At 38.2% G+C, this 26,538-nt stretch overlaps 1 protein-coding gene across 1 annotated transcript in view; it reads left to right on the top strand.

Annotated features, from left to right (window-relative positions):
* The window catches only part of LOC139735587 (multidrug and toxin extrusion protein 1-like), a 72,345-nt gene that overhangs the window by 37,341 nt on the left and 8,466 nt on the right, over positions 1–26,538 (top strand). Inside the window, exons 6-9 of the mRNA XM_071646347.1 lie at positions 10,149–10,291; positions 15,908–16,005; positions 19,841–19,954; positions 23,854–23,921. Coding sequence (XP_071502448.1) covers positions 10,149–10,291; positions 15,908–16,005; positions 19,841–19,954; positions 23,854–23,921 — 423 coding nt within the window. The remainder of the gene's footprint in view (positions 1–10,148; positions 10,292–15,907; positions 16,006–19,840; positions 19,955–23,853; positions 23,922–26,538) is intronic.

Below are 26,538 nucleotides of genomic sequence, written 5' to 3'. Positions count from 1 at the left end.
GACAAATTCACGTCTGGACCAGAGTTGATATTTTCTCATGTTTTTACATTTGCAAATAGCACCTGACTCGTGAAATTCATGAAAATAAAAACCTCGTGAAATTTTCGGTGTATAGATTTGTATTACTTTCTATACTGGTATAGGCCTATAATGTTATATCAAAATTATATATATGCAGTTTAAGAAATTTGTGCACGTATTGGAGGAAATTCTCTGATGGAAAGTTCAGACTTGGTAGGTAATTTTTTAACCCCCCCCCCCCCCCCCCCCGGGGGGGGGGGGGGAATGCTTATAATGGCTTTCCAAACTTTTTCTGCAGTTTATCAGTGGCAGAAGTGAGATTGTGTGGAAAGCTTTAGGGCGTGTGATTTTCCCAGTGTTCCAAGACAGAAACAGAACACTGCGGCATTTGTTGTGGAGGCATATGACAACGCTATGGCAGGAGTGCTGTAAAACGATCCCTACTTGGGATTGCCCTGATACTTGGAAAATTGAATCATACCGGTGGGACAAATGACTCCTCCAGTCATTTCATTTCGGTCAATTCCAACTTCATCAGCTTTGAAGTATCCCTGGGGTTTTCTATAACGAGATCTCGCTCAAGTGGTAGTCTACATGGAAAAGACTCCACACAACTGCCCATGCTGAGGATTAGGAGAGCAGTCCTGGCATGTATACCAGAGATGTGAAAGTTCAGAGTTTCATCTGATTTCAGACTTTTTATTTACTCTGCCCAAAAAGCACTTTTCAGACTTTTCTTTTTGCAATTCAAATGTATTGAAATGTTTACAGTTTAATGCACTTCAGACTTGTTTTTTTTTTTCCAGAAATTTCAGAATTTTTCAGACTCTTTTCTGCAAGTACTCTTTCCCACCCCTGGTAATGCACAGGTATACATTGGTATTCATTGGTAGTGGTGTTGCAAATGCCATGTGAATTAACATGTGTCTCTCTTTCCCTTTATTCACTGTCACATGACTTCAGCTGAGAGTCATTGTTTCAATATTTCCTTAGTCAGGAAAGGGATAAAAACGTATGAGGGTATATATCACATGGGTACATTAATAGCAGGTCAGAGCCATTTGTGTGTGTGTGTTTGTGTGTGTGTTTCCTATAACAAATGGCAAAATTAAATTTGCAATGAAGACTCCATAGTAACTCACAAGGTTTACTGAGCAGCTGTAGAGCCCATTAAGTCTTTCATGAGAGGTCAATGTTTAAGTCTGTGTTAAGTCCTGTCAAAAGACCAGGTCCATGAAATGCAGCGTTTGCACAAAATCCTGTACTTTTCTTTTCTATTGAAAAAAAAAAAAGTAGATGAAATACGCTTGAAAAATGGAACACTTGCAAAATTGAAGCATGATGAATCCATTGAAGACAGATCAGTTTTCCTATTTATTTGTTCATCTATCTATCTGTCTATCTCTCTCCCTCTCTCTCTCTCTCTCTCTCTCTTTCTATCTATCTATCTATCTATCTATCTATCTATCTATCTAATCTATCTATTCAGTATTCTTTACCCAGGGTAGCCCCATCAGTGCATTATACACTGTTATTCTTGGGGGCCCGGCAACATGCATTTCCCATTTACCCCAGCCCAAGAATACACAGGACTAGGCTTCAACAGGTTAAAAGCACTTTCAGACCCACTGAGTTATCATACAGCTGTATATTAATATGCTGTGTGGATACTTGATACTCATTCTGCAGCATCAGGCTTTGGATTGTGCCTTGTCATTTGTCATGAGAAGCTCATAAATATATCACTTGTGTCTCTCACTTGCACAGTCCCTATGCATCGTGATTTTACATTGCGTTTTATTCAGTTGGTGGTCGCAAAAAAACCACACCCATTTGAAATACGATATGTGGATACAAGAGCATTCAGACATGAATGTGCATTACATGCATATCAAAACAATACTCGAACCATTTTGTCGATATCTGATGTATATTCGTATGATGTATTAGTATAGGACCATTCAGACACTTGAAAAATTATATCCATACAAGAACTCTATAGTCTGAAAGGTGGATATTAAAAAAAGTTAAAGTAGCCAGGCAATTAACAGTCAATGGTGCACCTCTCCATCTGAACCTGGTTTGTTGTGGCACAGAATTCAAGCATAGAGGGATGATGAGGTGAAAATGTTCTTTATTCTTGAGAAGCAAACAAACAGACAAACTACCTTATCAATATTGAATCCTACAGCACTAAAGTCTTCCTCTGTAAGTCCTAATCTATTCAACCCTAAAAAGACTGGGGGGGGGGGGGGGGGAGGGGGAGGGGCTTTTTGGGCCCTCCCCCCTCGACATTTCTCACGATAAATCTGTAATGTAAAAATCTTGTGCCACAACGTTTTATGACTTTTTTCTTGTAAGTCTTGCGTAACTTTTGAGACCAAATTCGTGACGCCCGGGTACGCAGTTCTGAAGTTACACAATATTTTGTAAGTGCATGGCAGACCCGAAATTGCTCAAAAACATGATTTCATGTACAAATCCAATGCAAATTTTGTTTCTGACCAAAATTCATAAATGCATCATTATTTATACTTTTACTGATCAAAATCAATTAATTTCATGTTGTTTATGATTGGAATAGTGTCGTCGATGATTTCCATAGAAAAAAACAAACAAACAAAAAGTAAAAAACAATGAAATACATAAGAAATTTTTAAAACAATAAAATACATAAAATCTTTGATACCGCTGTTTATTTGATGTACATTCAATAAGAATCCTACAAAGAATACGTAGACCAAAAATTAGCAGATTTTGACCTTTAATTACAGATTTACAGTCATTTTGTAAAATTTCATGCATAAATTAGCTTAATTAATCTATAGAAAATAAATTTGAACTAGAAAAGCACTCTGAGAGCGCAGACCTCTGCCAAGCATGCAACTCATGTCCACCACTGATCTTGTTCTTCCATAGAGATATCAGTGATTTCTACCCATAAGTACTTACTGTATAGCGTTGTGTGCTGAAAGTCGCCCAATTTCCCAATATAGAAGCCTTTGTTACGTCATAAACCCTCAGCTGCACGGCGCACCTCGCCCTAGCAGAAACTAGAGCATGCACTTTAGTGCACGCATGCAAACCTCAAATACGCGCAGCCTGAACTCTCAAGTTCATTGACCCTACCTACCAAAATGTCAAAAATCCTTCATAAATTCCCCCAAAATTCTCGGATCACTACCAAAAGTTAATCGTTTGGTACTTGTGTCATTCTAAACCTTTCCTGCAAGTTTCATCCCAATCCGTTAACTGCTTTTTGAGTTATTTTGCGCACGGACAAACGAACGAACGAACAAACCAACGGTAACGAAAACATAACCTCCTCCCTTGGCGGAGGTAATAATTGTGAAATAATTGCCTATTCAGTTTTGTAGATTACATTATTGGTGACGCGCATGCCAATTTTCCTTGCGATCACACGGTCAGCAGCCAGTCCTACGAGGCATCAAAATAGCCCAGTCTTTTTCGGGTTAAACAGAAAAAGAATTGTCCAAGTGTTGTCCACCTTAGAAGCTTGCTGCCATGTCTAAAATGGGCAAAGTATGAAGCAGTTGAACGTGCTTTATTGGCTGGTGTCTTGTCTTGAGGAGAGGAGGCTATTAAAGGTAAAGCTTAGTTCTGGTATGCCTGCAGAACTGTCAAATTTTACTCCAAAATGTACATGTATGCCGAAGAAATGTGTGGAATAACGCTGTAATAACAAGATCATTCGTTGGGTAACATCAGAAATGCAAAATATCAACCAAAAAGGTTAGCTTGAGTCGCAATCTCAGAGTAGGGTCAGGCTAACTCGGACTCTGGGACAACTCAGCCTCGCTTTGACAGTGGGGCGGAGTTGTTCCGCTGGATTGTAAAGTGTTGTACTGTGGGAGCGCTTCTTGTTTTGGCTGGTCGCAGTTATGGGCAGAGTTGATAACACGCACGCATCAAAGAACCTCTTTGACGTGAATACAAAATGACTGTGTGTCTATGTATAAAATATGGCAATCACAAACTTTGTGTAAATTGTCTGAAATAGGGCAGAGTTGTCCCTGAGACCAAGTTAGCCTGGATCCTTCTGGAATAAAAGTCGATATATCGACTTTTATTATTGTATACTTTTGATCTCAAAATACTCCAAAACAATTCATCATCCTGGCAAATCCCGTCAGCCAGCTAAGTGTCTTGGTAGACTCTTTAGATAAACATTGCAAGCAAATATGAAATGGTGCCAGACGGGTTCTCACACCCTTACCAAAACTATGTTTTCACTTTAAAGGGGAAGTGTTAGACCAATTAAAAGTTATTGTGATAATAAAAAAGACAGAGTAAAATTTTATAGGCACAACAGTGAAAATTTGAGCCAAGTATATACTGCTGCCCCATGTTCTCTTTATGAAATCAAACATCACATTTTGGTTGATGTGTGCTATTGTGCGCCATACTGTATAGAAAGTTTGTGATAAGTGTTATTGAAATTTTGTAACCAGGAGTATGTTGGTCGATTCTAGACTCTTGTTGTTTTTTGATAGTGATGCTTCCCTCAGTGTTCCATTTTTTAATGGGTCAAAGGTCATACGTAGGTTGCTGATACTCTACTGGCATTTTGACTGCTTTGTTTTTCTCTATTAAAGTATGCAGGTCCATCATGATATATAGCTTTATAACGACCCGCGGTCTACATGTAGTTTACAAATTGCATAGCAGCAGATATTTCTAGGTTTATGGGGCTTCGAAAAGAATCTCGTCAGCATTTGGGAGCAGCAGAAATTCATATTTCGACCTTGACCTGTGTTCAGTTTCAAATTTTCTAGATGGACAAATGGTAACTGCCAGCATTGTACCTATATTCCCACACCGGAGAGGTCACTTTCAAGTAACACAACACCTAATCAAATTAGTTATTGTCATGGATATTGTGATCCATATTCCGTGATTAAGTGCTTCATTAAAGTGATACACTTACTGGTCTGCACCATTAAAAAAATTTGCAGCGACCATCGCCCTTGCATTTCTTATAGCGTACAATTTTCATATCATTTTGCTTTGATGTTGCTGTATCATAGTAAACAATTTTCATATTATTTTGTTTTGATGTTGCTGTATCATATCGATTCACTATCTACCCTGTAGGCCCTACTTAATAGTAGTTGTTGTGTTGCACGGAAGCACTAGAAATGTATGTGTCAATGTTAGGGCATCATATACATGTACTAGTAGATGGAGATCTTTGTAAGTGTTCTAAAAGCATATTTTTAAGCTGTTTAAGTAATTCAGTATTTAAAAGCTCTTGGGAATGCATCTGGAATTTATTCATATAGTCTATTCTTTTATGTTCCTATAATGTGTTTCAGTTCTGTGTGTTAAAGATAATATAAAGTTTTGGTACCTCAAAAGTTTCCCTGAATTTCCTTGTCTTAGTTTGTGTTTCAGGTTAAATTACCTTTCATGTAACTAACACTGTGAGACTTACTCGCCTCAAAGTGCTCTCATGTCTTAGTAATCATGCAATTAACTGTGACCAGCAGCCCCATACGCATAGCGACCAGCAGCCCCATACGCATAGCGTAATGGGGCTTTGCATTGTAGCATTCAGGATCATGACAGATTTAGTATGGCGGGTAAATATCAACTTAAAATCAAAAAATTTCTTCAATTTGAAGACTTACCAATTAAATATTTAAGTTGAAGTATTGAAAACAGGCTTTGGGCAACGTTTGGTTCTGCCAGTAGTCACTTTCTGTTCGAATTGATGACTGAATGTGACTCGGTCGAGAGGACCTTGGGAGAGCTATACTGAATACTACGGCCAGCGCATGCCCACACATCACATGCGCACAAATTTCAAATCCATGAACGGATAAGATGTTTGTGTGTGCATGCGCTGGCGGTAGTATTCAGTGTATGTAGCTCTATCTCCCAAGGTCCTCTCGACGGAGTGACATTCAGTCATCAATTCGAACAGAAAGGGACTATTGGCAGAACCAAATGTTGCCCGAAGCCTGTTTTCAATACCTCAACTTAATTGGTAAGTCTTCAAATTGAAGAAATTTATGGATTTTAAGTTGATATTTACCCGCGATACTAAATCTGTCATGATCCTGAATGCTTCAATGCGAAGCCCCATTACGCTATGTGTATGGGGCTGCTGGTCGCAGTTAGCTACTGTATGCATATGGGGCTGCACGCTGCTGGTCGCAGTGATCATGCAATAATGGTTTCGTACAATATGTGTACTACCTCGCCGCCGTACGGCGGCGGCTCTGGTACGAAACCATTATCGCATGATTACTAACACATGAGAGCACTTTGGGGCGAGTAAGTCTCACAGTGTAATAGTTATATGAAAGGTACTTTAACCTGAAACACAAACTAAGACAAGGAAATTCAGGGAAACTTGTGAGGTACCAAAACTTTATATTATCTGTAATTCATTTGTTTTTGTATTCATTCATTTCATGATATGATAGCCTTTTGTTTATGTCATTAGTTTCCAGCTGCCCGGCACCTCGCTTGAGCAAAGCATACATGTATAAACTTTGGTGCGCGTATGCAAACCTCAAATACATGAAGCTACAACTTCCAAGTTCATTGACCCCATGGATACTTGTTTGCCAAAAGATGAAAAAATCCTTTAAAATTCCTGGATCACTATTAATCATCTGTACCTTGGGTCATTATCAACTTATCTTGTAAGTTTCATCCACATCAGTTCACAACTTATTTTATATGTTTCAACTTATCTTGTAAGTTTCATCTACATCAGTTCACAACTTATTTACTTTATAATAATATTATTATCATTGATGAGTTAGTTTGCAAATAGACAAACAAACAAACTGACGCTGACTAAAACATAACCTCTGTGGCAGAGGTAATATTACACTTCAGTGTACTGTGGGCAGTTATCTCTTGCTCCAAGTACTTCCAGTACAGATTTGCCTACATGCATTATGTGCTGCCTTCCATAAAATCTATTTGCTTGACTACTGGGGTATTCCTGCCCCTTTCTATCTTGGTTTGTACTCTAATAGCTGTAAACTGTGATTTTGATCGAGTGACTCCACACCATTACACTTCAAAGTCTTGCAGGGGGGTTCGGATGCCTTTCATTACAGCACGGTTCAGTTACCTTTATTCACATGCATTTTTTTCATTTCGCAGCATAGAAGCAGTCTACCCTTTTCCAATCCCAGGTTAGATTGTTGAGACAAATTGGCTGGATGCATGTGGATGCTTTCAGGTGATTCCAGCAGGCTAGGAGAGGCTTTTAACTGATAAGATCGAGTTTGGCATAAATCATCTCGATCCCTTTGGAAAAACAAGAATGCGAGCGGCCTGGAATCCAGGCACGCATATACGTCTACCCTCAATCGAAAATAGGACCATGAAAACTGTGAAAGGAAGTAGACGATATTGTGTCTTAAAGCGATGAGTTATGCCGTAAAGATGTTAATGTTCTGTAGGTATTCTTGGTAACAATAAGCAGGTTCTTTGTGAAATTGGCCTTTCTTTCTTTTTTTGACAATGAGATCCTCACTCATGAAAGAAATTATTCTTCATTCTCATTTCCTTCATCTTTTTTTTTCTAATTTCCTGCTGCCAAAACTATTGAAGCTGAAATCTTGATATGCCACTGGCTATTGTGTCAGCAAATACAATCTGATTCCAATGAAATCTGAGGGATATGTGGATATTTACTTACAGATACGGACAGAAAACCTTTTCCTTTAAAGGGAAATGAAACCCAAATGTACAGCACTGGCTGTACAGTTTAAAGGAGAATGAAACCAAGTGTGGACTGAGTGAATGCAAAAATATAAATGGAACACAACGGTGCAGAAGTTTGAGGGAAATCAAACAGTCCTTTCAAAAGTTATGCGTTTTTAAAGTTTTCTGGCTGCCATTACTTGATGACAAGACTACAGCAGCTAATGATGTCGTGTAGTGCAGAACAATGATATGAAGGCAATAAAAAGAGAATTCCACAAAATTTCATTTTCATGCATAGCATGCCTTCTATCGCCTTGTTACTGACATATGTTAAAGAGTAGTGGATCATTCCCCTGGTTTCTGAAAGAGCTAAGTCCAGGATGTGCCCTTTCATTGTTAAAAGAGATAAGGTTTTTATACAATATTCAATGTTTATGAGTGCGATGGTTCCAAATATTACATGAGCATGCAAGTTTAGCCACTCTTATTCAACGAGGCGAAGCAGAGTTGAATAGAATGGTTAAACTCGCAACAAATGTAATATTCAAACTGTCGCACGAATGATAAAACATTGAATATTTGTGTTATACAACACATGATATAGCCTGGTCTAGACCAAAATAGATCTAGTGTTAAGCTTATATTGGAGGAGGATTAACAGTTAGGCCTAGATCTACGTAGATCTGGCTCTAAGTCTTTTTAAAAAAGGTCTAAAGATTCAGATCTATGGCACATCTGGCTTGCTTGATTTACCATTTAATAGACTTATTAAGAGTGAGCGTAGAATAGCTGATTCTTCTGAATGTCATGTGACCAGCATTCATCCAATCAGATTGCAAGGATCAAAACATGTGTTGTATATTAACATGTATATCTTTTTTTTTAATGTATAAACTACAGGGGGAGATGGAAACACTCGTCTTCATCATCTTATTTATCTTATACCGGGTGTCCCAAAAAAAGCGGAACGGTGGATTTTCAGTACCTTGCGTTCTAAAAGTGATAGATTTTTTGACATTTTTAGAAAGAGCATCTTCCGCAGAAGACCATGATACCAAAATCATTAAATTTGGTTCAGTACTTTTTATTCTACGCTAATTTCTGTAAATGCAGTCATTTTCAATTTTTTGCGACTTATGAGATAATAATTTGGGCGCGACACGCGTTCCATACGGTGAATTGTGTAAGCTCGTTGATCCATGTCAACAAAAGATAACGCTTTCATATTGGGAGCGCGCACACACACACACACAGACACACACAAACACGGTTTTTTCCTGGCCCGTGCCTAATGTGAAAGCTGTATCTTTTGTTGACATGGATCACCGAGCTTACACAATATTCACCGTATGGATCGCGTGTCGCACTCAAATTATTATGTCATAAGTCGCAAAAATCCGGCGAAATTTGGCAATGACTGCATTTTCAGAAATTGGCGTAGAATAAAAAATACTGAACCAAATTTGATGATTTTGGTATCATAGTCTTCTGTTGAAGATGCTCTTTCTAATGATGTCAAAAGATACATAACTTTTAGACCGCAAGGTACTGAAAATCCACCGTTCCGCTTTTTTTGGGACACCCGGTATATCTGGTTTTGATTGTAATATTCCTTTCAGCATATCATGTATAGGTTTAGAGTTTTGCCACTTTCTTGGTTTATATTGAACTCTAAATGAAACCGCTGTTGTTAACTCTCCATTTGTGATTTGCTCTGGTTATTTAAGTCAACTGAACATGAAGTGTCCTTTTCTTGTGAGGCTATTTTGACTCTCAACAGTTCATAGGTATATTGATCTGTTTCCAAGTGATTTTTCTTTTTTCTTATATCTTGCGTGTTTAATGCATTACTTAGGCTGCATTTATCTAACTCGCGAGAGAGAATCACATTTCAAAATGTGTTTCGAATGGCATTTACAAACGTGGTTTGAAACGCGATTCTAGGGTGCCGCGTTTATCTAACCGTCATACAATTGCGATTCAAGTGTTGTCACTGAACAGCTGCTTTGCGGCGTCCGACCCAGGAAGTGGAGGTCAACTGCGTACCACCAAACATGCCTTCATCATTCATGCACAAGCAATGGGTGGAAAACTCAAATGGCGCACGATTTTCTCTGCAACCAGAAACAGCTGGAAATTGACCTTGGCAGGTCAGAGATATAAGTGTATTTTAAAACGGCATTGCATTTATCTACTTGCAGAAAGGCAATTGTGGTCTCAATTTTCCCTTTGAATGGCGTTTCTAAATGCATTTGAAAACACAGTTGCATTTATCCATCACCAGAAAATGCTTCATATGTGTTTAGGATTGTGATTCTGCCTAGAAATTTTGTTAGATAAACGCACCCTCAGTTGCATGTGTACATCATGTGAGTCACTCTACACATTGATTTTCATATTTGCATTCTCTCTTGGTCTGTGTGTTCTCCTAGGCAGACTACTACTCCATGCTCCTCATCAAGTACCTGCAGTGCCAGAGCACACTGATGCCCGTCGTCATAACAACCTTCATCACCAACCTCATCAGCATCGTCATCTACTATGTGCTGATATATCCTTGCAAGTTGGGACTTGTGTGAGTAGTATGAGTTGTAGTCTTAATCCCTAACTTTGCCCTTTTTCCCCTCAATCCCTGTGCCCCTCAGTAATAGTGATTATAGACTTCAAAAGACCAAGTTAGGACTTTAAAGGGAGTGTACAGTTTTGGTTGAGACCTAACTTCAGATTTCTAACATTTTTTTGGTGAGATAATGAGAAACTTCATATGAAATATGAAAGAGCATGTAATTTTAATTACATTTACATTTTAATTTTGAGTGAAAATATCTATTTTCACTCAAAATTAACTCCAATTTCACTCAAAACTCACTCTTTTCTGTAATTCACTCCTTCAAGAGTGAACACTTTCACTCTTTCTTTTTTTAGAGAGTTGTGCAGCATAAGAGAAATAAAATAAAGAACAACAAGAAAGGAAGAAGAAAAGAAAGAGAGTCAGAGAGTGCTTGTTGCAGAGGACAGACTTTAGTCAATATGAAAAGCTTTTGAAGCAATTACAATCATGATGGAGATGTCAAGAGCTTCAAGAACTTTCTTAGAGTGGAACCTTGTCTGTTTCAGAAGCTTTTATATAGGAACCATGTGGTTACTTGTTCGCTAGCAGTGGCGAATCCTATAAAAACGTTAGCGACACTGTATTACGACCGTTTGCGAATTCTTACGAGTGTTTTGCGAATGTTTGCGAATGTTTGCAACTGTTAGCGAAAATACAAATTCGCAAAGGTTCGCAAAGAAATTTTGAACATGTTCAAAATTTCTTTGCGACAAGAAAAACTGTTTGCGACAATAAAAACCGTTTGCGAACTTTCTTGCGAATGTTAACGAATCTTTTGCAACCGTTTACGAACCCTGGCGAATTCCCAAATTCGCCATGTTCGCAAGCGTTCGCCGCTCAGTGAGATACCCCCTTTAGGGGGTTAGGAACTCAATTTGTTAAAATGGGCACCATGCCCCACCCAGGGGGCCCCCAGGGGGCCCAAACCCCCCAAAATGACGGAATCTTTAAAAATCTTCTCTAGAATCAGAAGTTATAGAGCTAAGATAATACTATGAGTGAGTACATTAATGACTGTAGTTTCAAGTTTGTTCACAGCAGATCCAGGGGTGCCCCTCTTGGGGGCGGGGGTGGGGGGGGGGGAGGTTGGAAAGGTTCAAATAGGGGCCTGAATTGTTCATTTTCATCTTCTTCCTGAAAACCTCGTGATGGATTTTCGTCAAACTTGGCAGGTAGCATCCCTAGGGGGTCAGGATCTCAATTTATCAAAATGGGCACCATGCCCCACCCAGAGGGCCCCAGGGGGCCCCAATCCCCCCCAATTAAGGAATATTTAAACTTTGGGCCCTTATTGTACATTTTCATCTTCTACTTGAGAATACGCGGTCAAATTTTAGTAGAGCTGTGAATAATTGTCCCCGCCGAACGAGTTCGAGCAGGGGACTATGAAACGGGCTCCGTACGTGTGTGTGTCCGTCCGTCCGTGCGTCCGTCCGTGTGTCCGTCCGTGTGTCCGTGTGTGCGTCCGTGTGTGATCAAAATCTTCAATTTGCTACTTCTCTGTCATTTATGAGCCAATTTTGATTCTGTTTGCTTTATATCATAGCACTACATGGGAGCTTTGAAACTTCTACACAGAATTTCAGTCGTGACCTTTGACCTTGACCTTTGACCTACATTGTACATTTTGCTACAAAATGCTACTCCTTCGCCATTTCTAACTCAATTTCGATTCCGTTTGCTTTATATGATGGCACTAGGTGAGGGCTTCAAAACTTCTACACAGAATTTTGACCTTTGACTTCTTTGACCTTTGACCTTGATTTTTGACCTGTATTGTACATTTTGCTACAAAATGCTACTCCATCGCCATTTCTAATCCGATTTCAATTCAGTTTGCTTTATGTGATGGCACTAGGTGAGGGCTTCAAAACTTCTACACAGAATTTTGACCTTTGACTTCTTTGACCTTTGACCTTGATTTTTGACCTATATTGTACATTTTGCTACAAAATGCTACTCCTTCGCCATTTCTAACCCAATTTCGATTTCGTTTGCTTTATGTGATGGCACTAGGTGAGGGCTTCAAAACTTTACACAGAATTTTGACCTTTGCCTCCTTTGACCTTTGACCTTGATTTTTGACCTATATTGCACATTTTGCTACAAAATGCTACTTCCGGCGGGGACATATATTACGCACCGCGTGATTTCTACTTTTCCTTGTTTTGATTAGTGACTGCGTGAAAGGTGAACTTGCGATACTCAGGTGAGCGCTAGACCCGCGGGTCTCTTGTTTGATGAATTTTTTTGTTGAAATGGCTGAGAGATATTAAAAAAAGAGCGATCCTAATAAAAGGTGGGACCCAGCTTTTGTTACGATCGCTTTGTTTTACTTTGTTTTTGGGTGCCTCAGCTGTACCAAAACCGATTTTCATCAAATAAACTTTGAATTCCTCCTAGAATGGTATCCTCTGTACTATTTCTTAAGTGATTTCCTGGTATCTCGAAAAAATTTAAAGCCAAATTCTCATCTCCACCAATACTAAACTATCCCTTTAATCTTGGAGTAATGCATGTTGAATGAAAATACACTCTTAAGGTAGCAGCAGCATGAAATATGAAAATGAATGCATGAATGTCTTCTGACTAACACTGAATTATTCAAAAAGAAAAAAAGCAGAATTTAAGAAAGAAGAAAGAGTTGAAATGCAAGGATATTTTGTGCTTGCTGCATATTCAGATGCAGTCACTTTCTGGTGAAATGTATGAGCTCAATAAAATGTCCTTCCATCAAAAAATTAAGAGATTGAGGTCATACACCCCACATGTGTTTTCACACTTTCAGTAGGTTTTGATTGCTGTCACAGCAACCGTTGGGATCAAATGTCCCTTACACTAGCCGCAAATACCTTATGGTTCTATTGTGCATTGCCATATCACCAAAATATAGATGGATTATTGCCAATTTCCAACGTGATAATGAACAAAATGATGGACTACCTAGGTCAGCAGTTCTGGACATATGATATTTTCATCGTAAGAGGTTGTCAGTTATTAGATCCCGCCAGAATGTGTTAGGAGCTCATGGACAGATAAATATGTTAGTAATTATCAAGTGTTTCATGAAAAGTAAAAAAAACAAACAAACAGGAAATTGATTGTCTTGTTACTTGATGATCCATCATCTGGCAGCTTTTGGCTTTGGGCTGACACAGCAGATATCAAAGCCCTGGTATGGTTGAGGTAGCACAAATATCTTTGACAGCAAAATGTCTATCGTTCATGCTTGAGAGACAGAAGCCCTTTTTACACTGAAAACCCCGTACTTTCTCTGACCCAGGACTATTGTTAGTCCCGTACCAATTTTTTCAGCTTTTTACACTTGCCAATAAATCCCGTACTAAGCTCTTGTCCTGGGCTAAGGAGAAAATTGATCTTTTTACACTCGTATTTCTTAGTCCCGTACTTTCCAAACCACATGAATATTCATGATTACGCTGTGTACTGTACAAGTACACGCACGCACCGGCAGCACTTGATTACCTCGTTTCTGATTGGTCAGTGGGGGTCGGACTTCGTCTCCGTCGCTTAGCCCCGGATTATTTTTTCGTTCTTTTTACACTCACTTGCTTGGCACCGCAATTGCGGTGCTAACCCTGCTATTTTGCAGGGTCAGATAGTACGGGCTTATTGGTGGGGATAGCCCACTTTGGCAAAAACGAGTGTAAACAGAAAGTGGGCTAAGGAAAGTCCGGTACCAACGGTGGGGTTAAGGCCCCCCTTAGCCCCACCATTGGTACGGGACTAAGCAAAAATTTGCAAGTGTAAAAAGCCCTTATTATTATTGAGCTGAAGGTAGAAAAACCTCCAGGATGTCACTTTTAGTAGTGAGTGCCATTGTCAGTGTAGATTTATGATTGTTTGCTGTTTATGGTCAAGACTGTGTCAGACATTTGATCATCAGTGAGTTTTGTACATCTGTATCTTGCTGTTGCAAACTCACAAAGAAGGCTTGATGCATTCTATTCGGGAGGCCATACACAGAATGTGTTTATTTTCCTCCACAATCATATTTACAAAATGATGAAGCAGATCCTAATCAGATGATTGGTTATGAGAGCATAGTTGTGACCAGACATTTAGTTTGTCCAGCACTCAATTTTGATAAAGATCAATCATTAGCACTTTTATAGTCACCATCGCATTGGTGATGGTGTGCGATTTCATCATTTTATTTACTTGCAAAAATGGCTATTTTTGAAATTCTTTTGACTGAAGAAGTAAAAGTGCTGTTAAGTGGGACTAATGCTGCTAGTAAGTGAGAATTAGATACAGATCTAGTAACTTACAGACTTACGGAAATGAGGGTGATTCACCAAACAACAAGGATCTGCTTACTCAATTTATAAAACAGATAATACACATAATTTTAATTGAGCTTTTAACAGTATCATTATCCACACTTAATAACTTTGAAACAGTCCAAATGCCATCGACTATTGCATTGGGCGTGTTGGACTGCTTCAAGGGTTTCTTGTGTGGGTAATACTTATAAATGCCTTCACAAATGTGTAACATTTGTATATCATTCTCCCAAGTGTACATTAAGTGGTTACATAATAGGCCCGTTCACACACAACGGAAATCGAAATTACAATCGCGATCCAAATTTCGATTTTTTTTTTTGACCGTTCATACACAGGGAAAAATCGCACTTCGCAGCAAGGAAAGAACAATCAGTGGCCAAATTGCGCATGCGCGAAACTTGCATGACCGAAGACTGACCCCTCAGTCCCAATAGAGTTTCGCGCACACGCGATTCAAAGAGACTCGATTTTGTAAACAAGCAAAATAATCGCGATTATTCTGAAAAATCGCACTAATAGTGCGAGTTGGATCGCGATAAGGATCGCGGTAATTAGTGAGATTTTTCTGTCCACACAAAAAAAAATTTCGAAATTTTGATCGCGATAAGAAAATCAATTTTTAAATCGCACTTTTTCCCTTGTGTGTGAATGGGCCTAATAGCACATGTTGGCATGGGAAGGAGGGAGATAATGATGAAGGTTAAAAAAATGACCACAAATGATGGCTATCATAAGAAGTGGTAATGAGTGAGTAAGAGGGTGGAGAAAGGAATGTCAGTTGTTGACCATGGGAAAGTAATAAACAGGCTGATTACCCAGAATGACAGGGAAGTATGCTATTTGACCATCCACAACCTTGTAGTTTTAAATATTCCTATAAAACCAGAAACATAGGCATGAAACTTTTGCAAATTTGAGCCGAAGGCTTTTTTCGCAGCATGAAACTTTTGCGAATGCCCACTGGCATTCAGTGCAATGTGTAGACAAGCACTTTTTCTTGAATTTTGCTGTCTTCTCATGAAAGTTTTATGCATGCAGAAATTTCTGGTTTAAGAGTTATGTGAAATATATTTAGAATTTATATTCACATAGTACATCAGACATACACATTGCAGATTTGGTTTTTATGATGATATGTGTGTTTACTGCCCTGTTTCTTTTGATTGTATTGAAAACGTGTTGCATATGTATGTCTGGGTCAATTACACATCGTGGCTAACTTGTGTCCATCTCTGTCTCTGACTCTGTCTATTTTTTTTTTTTCTCCCAGAGGTGCTGTGATTGCACAGGTGTTATCTCACTACATTCTCAGCCTCCTGATCACCATCTACATCTTTTGGAAGAAACTTTACAAGGACACTTGGACAGGTATTGAAAGATATATATATATAAATGTACAGTAGACTCTCCATAGGGTGAAGTCGCATTAGTCGAGTATCACCTAAGTCAAACATCTTTTACCGATCCCATTCCTTTATTTTCTTTTGTTTTGTATCCTACATTAGCTGAAATTTCTCAAAGTTGAAGTTTTGTTTTCATTCCCAACAGATTTGTCTTAAATAGAGTTTATAGTATATATACACTCATATATTTATATTGTTTTGTTTTTAAAGAACATATTTGTCAAGAGTCTAGTTCCCTATGTAAATCTCTCAAATTGAAATAACATACATTTCTGTCTTGCACAAAAAATTAAAATGACAAAATTTTGATTTAGAGGTTATACAAATAATTGGAACATTAGTGCATTATCATATCCTCATGAAACCAAACATGAAATGTCACTTGGATGTTTACCTCTAGAGAGGGAGCGAGTTTCACTCAGAATGTATCATACCAATCAGGTTTTAAATGCTATACAGAGTAAATGTTTGATAGAGATGTCAGTTAGGGATGAACATAGCTTCAAAAAAAAAAATGTCTGCAGTGTAAACTATGGGATCATAACTCTGTGTGATATACTCGACATCTAGGGACTATTTTCCCATTATTTGATATGCAGTGGAGTCTGTATGAAGTCTGTAGAGCATTTCACAGAAAATGGCCTATATGAAAGAAGAAAAGTCTTATCTACTTTGATAATAGGTTTTAGTTTGTGAGCCTGGCAAACGTATATTGTAAGGAAAATAGGTCATGTGAACAAGTTTTAATTTGCCCGTTTGACAAACATGAGAGCAAGTGGAAAGTTCCTGCTCCAGATGTGTCTCTTCATGACATTGAGATTGTGTGCTCTCACAATATTAACCAGAGGAATGTGGATTCTCTGTCAATATGAATAGCTTCTTGGTGTATGCCTTCAAGTAGAACAGTGCACCGTTTCCCTCATGGCCACAGACAATATTCAGTGGGTGATAAGTCCTGCCATTCTTTCCCATACATTTTATCAAGCAAACAATTTCCCCATTTTTTAGATGAAATTTGGCACATATGTTGGTTGTAAAGTCTTGATGTGTGAGACATTCTATGATAGTGGCAGAAAGTGTGTTGCAATGGTAACAAGACATTATGGCCAACAAATCACAGAAATGTCTGTGCTGAAACAGCCTCCTCAGTATCAGAGCAATACATACGAAGTTTGGGACACTTATTGGCCCTGATGTATTAATGTGCGAGACAAATTTAAATGGGTGTCAGAAAGTGCATTGCCATGGTAACATCATATCATGGTTAGAATTCGAAGGAAGGCCCTTGCTGAGAGAGACGGTGCTATGCCCTGAGTTATTCCACCAAGGTGACTCTGCAGGGAAGGGATATTACTCATCACCTGCAATGATGTTTCTTATTAGAATGTGTTCATGTCTCAGAGTTGACTTTTTACTGACAAGGACATCTCACAGTTTTCAATTTTCAGCCGAGAATCTCCCTACTCCCAAGTGGCGGATCCAGGAGGGGCGCACGTGCCCCCTCTTTATGTATCTATTTTTTTGTGAAAGTAAAAGATATAAAAAGGAAAAATGGGGGCTGTCCTCCCCCTTTGATTTTGTAAAGGCACCTCCCCTTTCCTGGATCTGCCCCTGCTCCTGTATTTTTTTATTTATTTTTTTTTACGGCTGAACATGTATTGAAAACAAACTGTGAGTTCATGCCTTTGAGTTGATACCAAACTGCTAAAGTGGTTAATTTGTCTGCTATCTTCTTCTTTTTTTGTTGTTGTTGTCCTGCCACATATTTCTGCACATACCCACAACTTTGTATTTTATCATTTACAAGTAGGTCTCATTTTTAACTTTTATAATCTACTGCTCAATATACTTAGACTTTCTTTGTGTGTCTGTCTGTCTCTGTCTGTCTTATTTTCTTTCTCTCTCCTTCATACTTTGTAATGATATTCTGAAAGACTTTATTACCCCCCCCCCCCCCCCCCCGATGATTTTGAGTACTTCAGTTTTTGCCATGTGTGCTTTGAAGTAAGCCAGACACTTGTGGATTAGCAACCAGGGGTCCATTTCATGAAAATCTTATTAAAGACTTTTTGCTCAGAGGACACACTTTTGATACATGTATGAGAGACTTTGTGAAATGGACTTGAAATCACACATGCAGTGACTTCCCTATGAGGGACTTTGGCCATTCTGAGATTTATGTCAAGACTTTTATATGATGACTTCATGAAATGGACTTGTGTTGCTTGTGCCATCTGTATCCATCAGATGATCCTGTTTCAGATTCTGATTCATCGGAACCTGCGACGGGGCATCTATAAATGTTGATACTGCTCTTTGATGAGACAAGAAAAAAAAAAGAAAAGAAAGTGTGGAATACTGTTGGGAATTGGAGCATGTTTGTGGTACTTTAACCAGTTGAGGATGGACTGATTTTGCTGCAACATGCATTTCCCATAGACACCTGCCCGAGTACATTCAGGACTCATCCTCAATGGCTTAATAAAGCAAGATAGCCTTCTGTGCTGGGACTTTAACCAGACTGCAATTGCCCCAAGAAAGGCTTGTCTTTCTTGTGTTGGCAAACAACATTCTTGGAACCTTTGAATACAGCAGATTGAGCTGAATATCTATCCCTGGAAAATCACCTTTTTCTGTTGACATGCCATGAATAGATCATGTATACGTCGATGAGTTTGAGTGCTGCGAATGTTTAGCCTCAAAGAAAGGGCTGCCATTGAGCACCAGCCAGTATTCCATTGATCGGTGGAGCTCGGAAGAGACAAATGCAAAGGGAATAATGAGAGGAGGTCAGAATAGGAAAGTCTGCAATAACAAGTTGATTGGCCTCTAGGTATCCCTCCCCTCTCCCACTTCCATTGAATTCCATCTGTTTAACACCCCTTTGTCTCTGACTCACTCTTTAAGAATTCTCATTCTTTGCCTTCCATTTGTTTGATTGCTTGTTTGTTTGTTTGTCTGTTTGTGAAAAGTTTGTTTATTTGTACGGATAGGTTACTATTTACCAGTCTAATGACAGGTTATGTCTACTTTCCAATGGAGGAAATCAAATTAAGTTGCGTTCTGCATTCATAACTAGTCACCATACACAGAGTTTGGGGTCACTCTTAAAAAAGGCAAGGAAGGACATTAGGACCCATCTTTTCCAAACACCACTCTCCCATGCATGATGGCTGTGGTATATCTTTTGAAATTGGTCCTTAAAAGCAGATTCATAATTCTCGTATGCCATGCAGAACTAGTGATTGTTGCTCTGAATGTACATATATGCCAAAGGAATGTGGTAAATAATGCTGTCATAATACAATGTCAATCACATGATGGCAAAAATGCAAAATATTAGCCAAAAAAGCTTCGCCGTAAGTACTACAGTCTCGGCGCTTACCTGTTCATGGTTGCTTTGTGATTTTTTACATTTGATTACACCAATTGTAATATCAGGCCACAGCGGTATCCATTGCAAGTGAGACTACAAGCAATTCATTACGTGGACGTGATTGGATCATCTCATACTAGTACCATTCTTCATACCCACTACTTAATGGGGAGGGCGCTTTAGGAATAATTATAGTTGGTAAAGCGACTTTTGTCATTTCACACTTGTGATCTCAAAATACCGCAAAACAGCTCATTATCTCGGCAAATCGCGTCAGGCAGATAAGTTTTTGGTAGGACTTTCCGATACATTGCAAGCAAATTTCAAACGGTGGAAGGGGAATTTGTGAATCTTTTCCAGTACTATGTTTTAGCTCTAAAATGGTTAATCTTCATGTGTACACCTCTCCTCTCTTGTGATGCAGGCTGGACCAAGGCGTGTCTGGACGATTGGTCACCCATAGTGAGACTGGGCATGGCCGGCTGCCTGATGGTCTGCCTGGAGTGGTGGAGCTTTGACGTGGGATTCTATCTGGCAGGTATGACCCTTGACCCTTGACCCTTGACCCTTGACCCTTGACCCATGTCCCACACCTCTCAGTTCCACTATGGAGTATATCTGCTACCCTGGGCTTGGAGAAGAAATTGTGAGGGACAGACTTTCGCATGCAGGCTCTTCCTTGATTCTTGTGTGTTAAACAACAGTTCAGCTTTTACGCAAAAACTTGCCTGCAGTGTTGTAATGTCAAGAGTTTTTTTTTAAACTGTACTTGTGATCATTGCTGCTCTTTTTTTTACTACAGCTCTTGTTGTAAAGATCGGTGTAAGTTGAGTATAGCTTCTACACTTTAGTTTTCAAAATATGTTTGGATGGTTTGAAAAAAAATAGGCTCATTTTGTAGCTTCAAATGAAGACTCCTTTCAGCTATCCAAAATTCCATTCATTAGCGGATGGTCATATTATGATATTTACTCAAGAAATACATATATTTAATCTAAAATCTGTGTTTTGACGTGCTATTAAAGGGATCGTACAGTTCTGGTTGAGACCTAATTTCAGGTTTCTAACATTTTTAGATGAGATAATGAGAAATCTCTTATGAAATATGAAAGAGCATGTAATTCTATGAGGAATTCAACGTTTATTTGATAAAAATTGGTTTTGAAATGGCTGAGATATCCAAAAAAGAGCGATTCTAATAAAGTGTGGGACCCACACTTTGTAACGATCGCTTTGTTTTACTTTGTTTTTGGATGTTTCAGTTATTCCAAACCCGATTTTCATCAAATAAACTTTGAATTCCTTTTAAAATGGTATGCTCTGTGCTATATCATAATTGTTTTCTTGCTATCTCGCAAAAATTTAAAAGCCCAATTCTCATCTCCACCAATACTGTACTATCCCTTTAACACATCAAGGTAAAGAAAATAGCATCAACACTTGATTCTGAAATTTTTATCAAAAAAGATAAAAATACCACATAATATACATACATGTATTGTCAAGTATCATTTACATCTCTAGATTGTTTATTGCAAAAATAAGTCACTTTTTTGTAGTAAATGCATTGCAGACAAATTTTAATTCTCATCTAAAGGGGAAATGAGATTCTGATTATGTAACTTGCAATATACATTTAATAGTAAAGGGCAGTTTATCTTATTAGGTCAATTTATGATTAGGATTAACAAGGAGATTCACATGCTAGAGAATGCTTGAACTGTGTGGTCACATTCCTAGCTGTATATAAAGTGAAAGTGTATTATCACTGTGATAGCATTTGACACAAAAGCAATGGACAAGGGAATAGGATTCAAACTTATCATTCCACCTTTTATATCTTAATCATCACAGCATGATATTTCCTCGATGGTGCAATTTGACAGAAAATTACTGGTTGTGTCCTCGCAAAATCTAGCTGGAGATACAAGCAGTGTGAACCAGCCCTTCCCAAAAGTAATTAAAAAAAAAAGATGGTATTGTTATTTAAGCACACTAGATTATATAGTGCCAGAGAAGCTGCAATGGCTGTAATGTGCAATGGTCTCATTGCCATCAGAGTTGATAAGTAAGGAAAGAAGAAGAAAACAGCAACAAAAAACAAGGTAGTTTCATTGTCAGAGTTGACCAGCACAAAAACAAAAAAAAGGCAAAGAATATAAAATTGTCATTTTTTTTTCTACTGTGTCAGGCTTTTGCAGATGTTCACAGTAAACACTAGTTTTTAGTTTGACAGTGCCTAATCGGTATCCACAGAGTCTTCCTTGAATTGAAAAAAAAAAGAAGAAGTCAACTTTGAGCAATCATCTAAATGATCTAATTATCTCATTTAGCTGCTTTGGCATGAATAAACTGGAGCCTGTATATAGAGGAACAACCTTTGTTAGGTCTCCCGCAGTCTTTGGGTAGGGATTTACATTGACGGTGTTATGTAATCTTTAAAAAATGCACAAGAAGTTATTTTTCTGTAATGAAGAATTAGTTTTCCCCCCTTTAATAGCTTGTGGGAGATTGACCTCTGTGTCCAGACAATTGAAACTGATAGCGAGGGGCACTTTGAGACTCAGATTATTGGTACCAAGTTGGTAATAGTCCCCCCCCCCCCCATCTTCCTCTTATGTGTAAGCAGGACTTGCGTGATCATTAGGTAATAGTTCCCCCATCTTCCTTTTCTATGTTATGTAAGCAGCAGGACTTGCAGGATTGTTTAAGTACAATGTAAGTAGTACATTTTCATGGGGGTGTAGCAGCATCGGTTGCATCACCTCTTTTCATCCTTATGTGTTTGTTTGTTTGTTTGTTTGTTGTTTGTCCATTTTTTGGGCCCCTTGAGATCCAGACAGACTAATTCACATGTCAGCACTAGACACGATGGCCTCTTTTTGAAATGTCACACTTCAATCTTTCAATCTGTTCCAAAGATTAAATAGAATATTTGTCTGTTTGCAGTTTGTGTATGTTACCATGTAAATTGTTTGTTTTTTTAGGTTAGCTGTCCCTTTAACACATCAAATTACATGTTGATGGTGACACTGCATGCTTCATTTAACCTCAAAATGCTTTCTCTGATTGTAGTAGTTTTAGAATTTGTTCAAACCTGTGTGAAATTTTTTTGTTGTTGTTGTTCTAATACTGGTAGACTCTTTTTCCAGGAGATTCATAGCCTATAAATGAACGCTTAAAAGAGGGTTTCACCTGATAACTCTGGAACTTTTATTAGGCTTAAAAGACATACATACGTACGTAGTGACAATTTTACAATTGTACATGCAAGCTGGATTACTTAGTACTGAATTGCATTTGACAGACAGTGGTTAACTACAATTGTACTTTGGTTGATAGTGTGCTCTTAGGTTAAAAATAAATGAATAAACCTGCCTATTGCTTGATGGTGCAAGCATTCCAATTGACCTGTTGCAAAACTCTCCTGGAGATAAAATGTAGGTCACATATTCTAACAAATCAGTACAAAACGTAGGTTTGGAATCCCATTGAAGAGACACAATTGACCTTGACAATGGGACAGAATGAGATGAGACTGACTAGACTAGAGATTAGACAAGTACAATCTGTAAATACAATAGAGACAGCAACCTACAGAAGTTTATTGAGAAATAGTAGTGAAGTGTGAAAAGTGTGGAATAACAGAAATGACTTGAAGAGAAACAAAGCCAGACAAAAGCTGTGACAACTCATACTGCACTCCGGTATTAAATAGTAGCAATAAGATATCGGGCAGTGCAAATTCAGTTCAATTCAATTCATTTCAGTTCAATTGTGTGTTTATTTCCATCCAATAACAACAAAAACAACAACAATGCAATACAAAGTATACGTTCTATAAACCTTACTGTTAAAGATCCTGTTTACCTTTTGGAAGAGTGATTTTAAAAATTTTCAAGATATGACATTTAATGCATATGTGTAGGTCTGTTGTACCACAAAACATCTCATCATAAAATTTTTAGCGATAAAGCCTAAAATATAAGTAGATGTCTGTATTTTTCTCAATAAACCATAACTGTAGACGGTTCAGTCTGGAAACATATTTGTATTATAGCTATTGTTCACATTTTGTAATTTTAACAAGACTTAACATTGATTTTTACCAATTCAAATTTTCACAGTGGTTGTTTCTATCCCTAACTCACATTTTAGAATTATTTTAAAGCACTAATGCTGGGTTTTTGTTTCATCTGCAAATGGTAAATTATGCCTGTAACAGTTTGTAAAAAATATAAATCATAAACTTTAGAACAAAGTTTATGAATGATAGATGAGAAATGATAACAGATCTACAGGCTAATTCAATTCTGCAGAATGATATAAAGATTGTAAATACTGATTGATTGAAATGTAAAAAATGCTAAAGATATCTTACTCTTGTTTGATTTTCGTATTCTATTCATTTTTGCCCTGATTTTTTTTTTTTCGAAGGATTACTTGGAGAGGAGCAGATAGGAGCACATGCTGTCATCATGTACACGGCTACAACCGGATATATGGTGAGGAGATTGTCCTGTAATTACCTCTTTGCATTCCTGGGATTAATTCTTGGAAATGCCGCCAAGATCAGAGAGTATCGTGTGCCAATTTGCGCTTCTTGTCTACAGCCATCTGTTATGCAATCTTGAGTGACTGAAGTTTTTTTTTTTTTTTTTTTAAAGCACCGTGTGGTGCAATCATCAGTCAAGTAAAGCTTCTCATTAAAGGCTGTAATACAGAGCGATAAAAAAGGGAGAAGGACTCTGAGGAAAATGGATATATCAAAGTACCACAGGAGATAAGTAAGGCCAGTTTTTTTTCTTGTTTTAGGTTTCTCAATTTTTTGCTGTAAAAATTATTTCTTGCATGTTCCCCATGGAACTGAATCAAAGGACACTTATCTGTAATCCACTCCATTATACCTGCTGTTATTGTCTGTCCGCTAGTTATGGTTTTAGTAAATTATTTGTGCGAAAAAACTACTGAAAAGTTAATCCATGCATTTGTTTCTTCTAGAATTGATTTTTGTAATTCCCTTCTATTTGGCCTGCCCGAAAAAGACATAAGAAAACTCCAAATTGTTCAAAATTGCGCCGCCCGACTTGTAATGCGAGCAAAAGGAAGAGATCCCATAACACCCTTGTTGTCACACCTGCACTGGTTGCCTGTAGATAAGAGAATCATGTTTAAGATCCTTGCATTATGCCATAAAACATTGATAAATAAGTCCCCAACATATTTGTCTGACATGATCATTGAATATATTCCACAAAGAAATCTACGATCTTCTAGCCAGAATTTATTAGTTATACCAGCAACCAAAACATGTTCATATGGGGATCGGGCTTTTCAGTCAGCAGCACCTGTACTCTGGAACAAATTACCAAGTCAACTTAGGGCCATCACATGTACTCACACTTTCCTCAAGTCCTTAAAAACATGTTTGTTTTGTTATTAAACTTTTAGCGTAAGTTTTTTTTTTGTGTGTGTATGTGTGTTATAGAAACATCAGACCAGGGCCCTGTTGTATTAAAGTTGAGATCAAATGTACATTGTAAGTCAGAATATCAAACATCCCAAGGTCTCTGAATACTCAATTCCTAATGGCTGATACGTACCTGACTGACATTTGATGTTTGATTTTCCACACTTAGGTTTGATTGCAGTTTTTATGCAACAGGACCCTGGTTTTATATATATGTATTTTTTATACCCCCGCCAAACAAAGTTTGCCCCGCCAAACGAAGTTTGAAGGGGGTATATAGGAATCAGCGGACGGTCGGTCGGTCGGGCGGTCGGTCGGGCGGTCAGTCCGTTGCAAATCTTGCGTCGCGAACTACTTCCTCAGTTTTCAACCGATTCCCATAAAACTTGGCACAGATGTGTGCCTTGGGTTGTAGATGTGCAAGACGTATTTTTTGACAGTACCCAAAAGTACGTTGCCATGGTAACGGCATATTATGGGCAAAAATGGGTACAAATCTTGCGTCGCGAACTCCTGACACATATTTCCGCAGTGGCAAAAAGTGCGTTGCCATGGTAACGGCATGTTATTGGTAAAATATAGGGCAAAATGCTTCATGGCAAAACTGCTTCATCAGTGTTCTTCCAATTCTCATGGAATTCATATTGAATGTTTGTCTTAGGATATAGGTCAGCATGACACATTTCTTGACAGTGACAAAAAGTATGTTGCCATGGTAACAGCTCACATATTATGAGCCAAAATGATGGAGAATTTTGTGTTGCAAACTACTTCCTCAGTTTTTGCCCAATTTCCATGAAACTTGGTACAGATGTGTGCCTTTGGTTGTAGATGTGCAAGACGCATTTTTCGACAGTACCCGAAAGTACGTTGCCATGGTAACGGCATATTAATGGCAGAACATCAAGGAAAGATCTTGCGGATTTAACTAAAGAAGCCAGAAGCTTTCAAGAAAACATGAGCTCAAAAGGAGATAACAGGAATCATTAGACAGGCAATAAATGAATCAGGAATCAACTAGAAAGAAATCACCAGAATCAGTACATTGATCATCAAAAGCCAGAAACTGCTCCTCAATGTTGAAGCAAAAACTCTGGTAAGATTACAACTTTTTGACGAGTACCAATACACATTAACCTCTGTTATTGCATGTATTCTGTTTTTGAAATAAGTTATCTCAGTGTGTGTTATGCCATGTCATATACTGTCTTCAATGCATGTTTTCACCAAGTGCTGTAATTTCCTTGGGTAAGACTGTCGTCACGGGGCGGGGGTATTAATCACCTTCAGTGATTTTTTTTTTCCAGTTCTTACGTACCAATGGCATAAGTTTGATTCTAAGTAGATGACCAGTTCTGTACTAAGATCAAAAGCACAAACGACTATGACATGTTAATGCCTGATATTGAGAGAAAAGCATAAATGCAAAAGATCGTTTTGCGATTGCACATGTTCTGTTCTTCGATCTTTTATCTCTTTTTTTTTCAGCTTGTTTGACAAAGTGATAGTAAGGAAAGGATTGCATGTTGTTTTCTTATGTTACATATTTCCACATCAAGGAATACAGTTGGTATGAGAGTAAAAAATGCTCGCCATTGAAAGAGTTTTATTGTTTTCCGTATGGGTAATTTATGTAGCTACAGACATCCAAG

The sequence above is a fragment of the Diadema antillarum genome, unplaced genomic scaffold (genome assembly GCF_040938485.1).
Source record: "Diadema antillarum isolate AM-2024a unplaced genomic scaffold, OU_Dant_1.0 scf00000028, whole genome shotgun sequence".
NCBI lineage: Eukaryota > Metazoa > Echinodermata > Echinoidea > Diadematoida > Diadematidae > Diadema > Diadema antillarum.
Note: the sequence above shows the minus strand (reverse complement) of the source record. Positions and strands in the feature narration are given on the sequence as shown.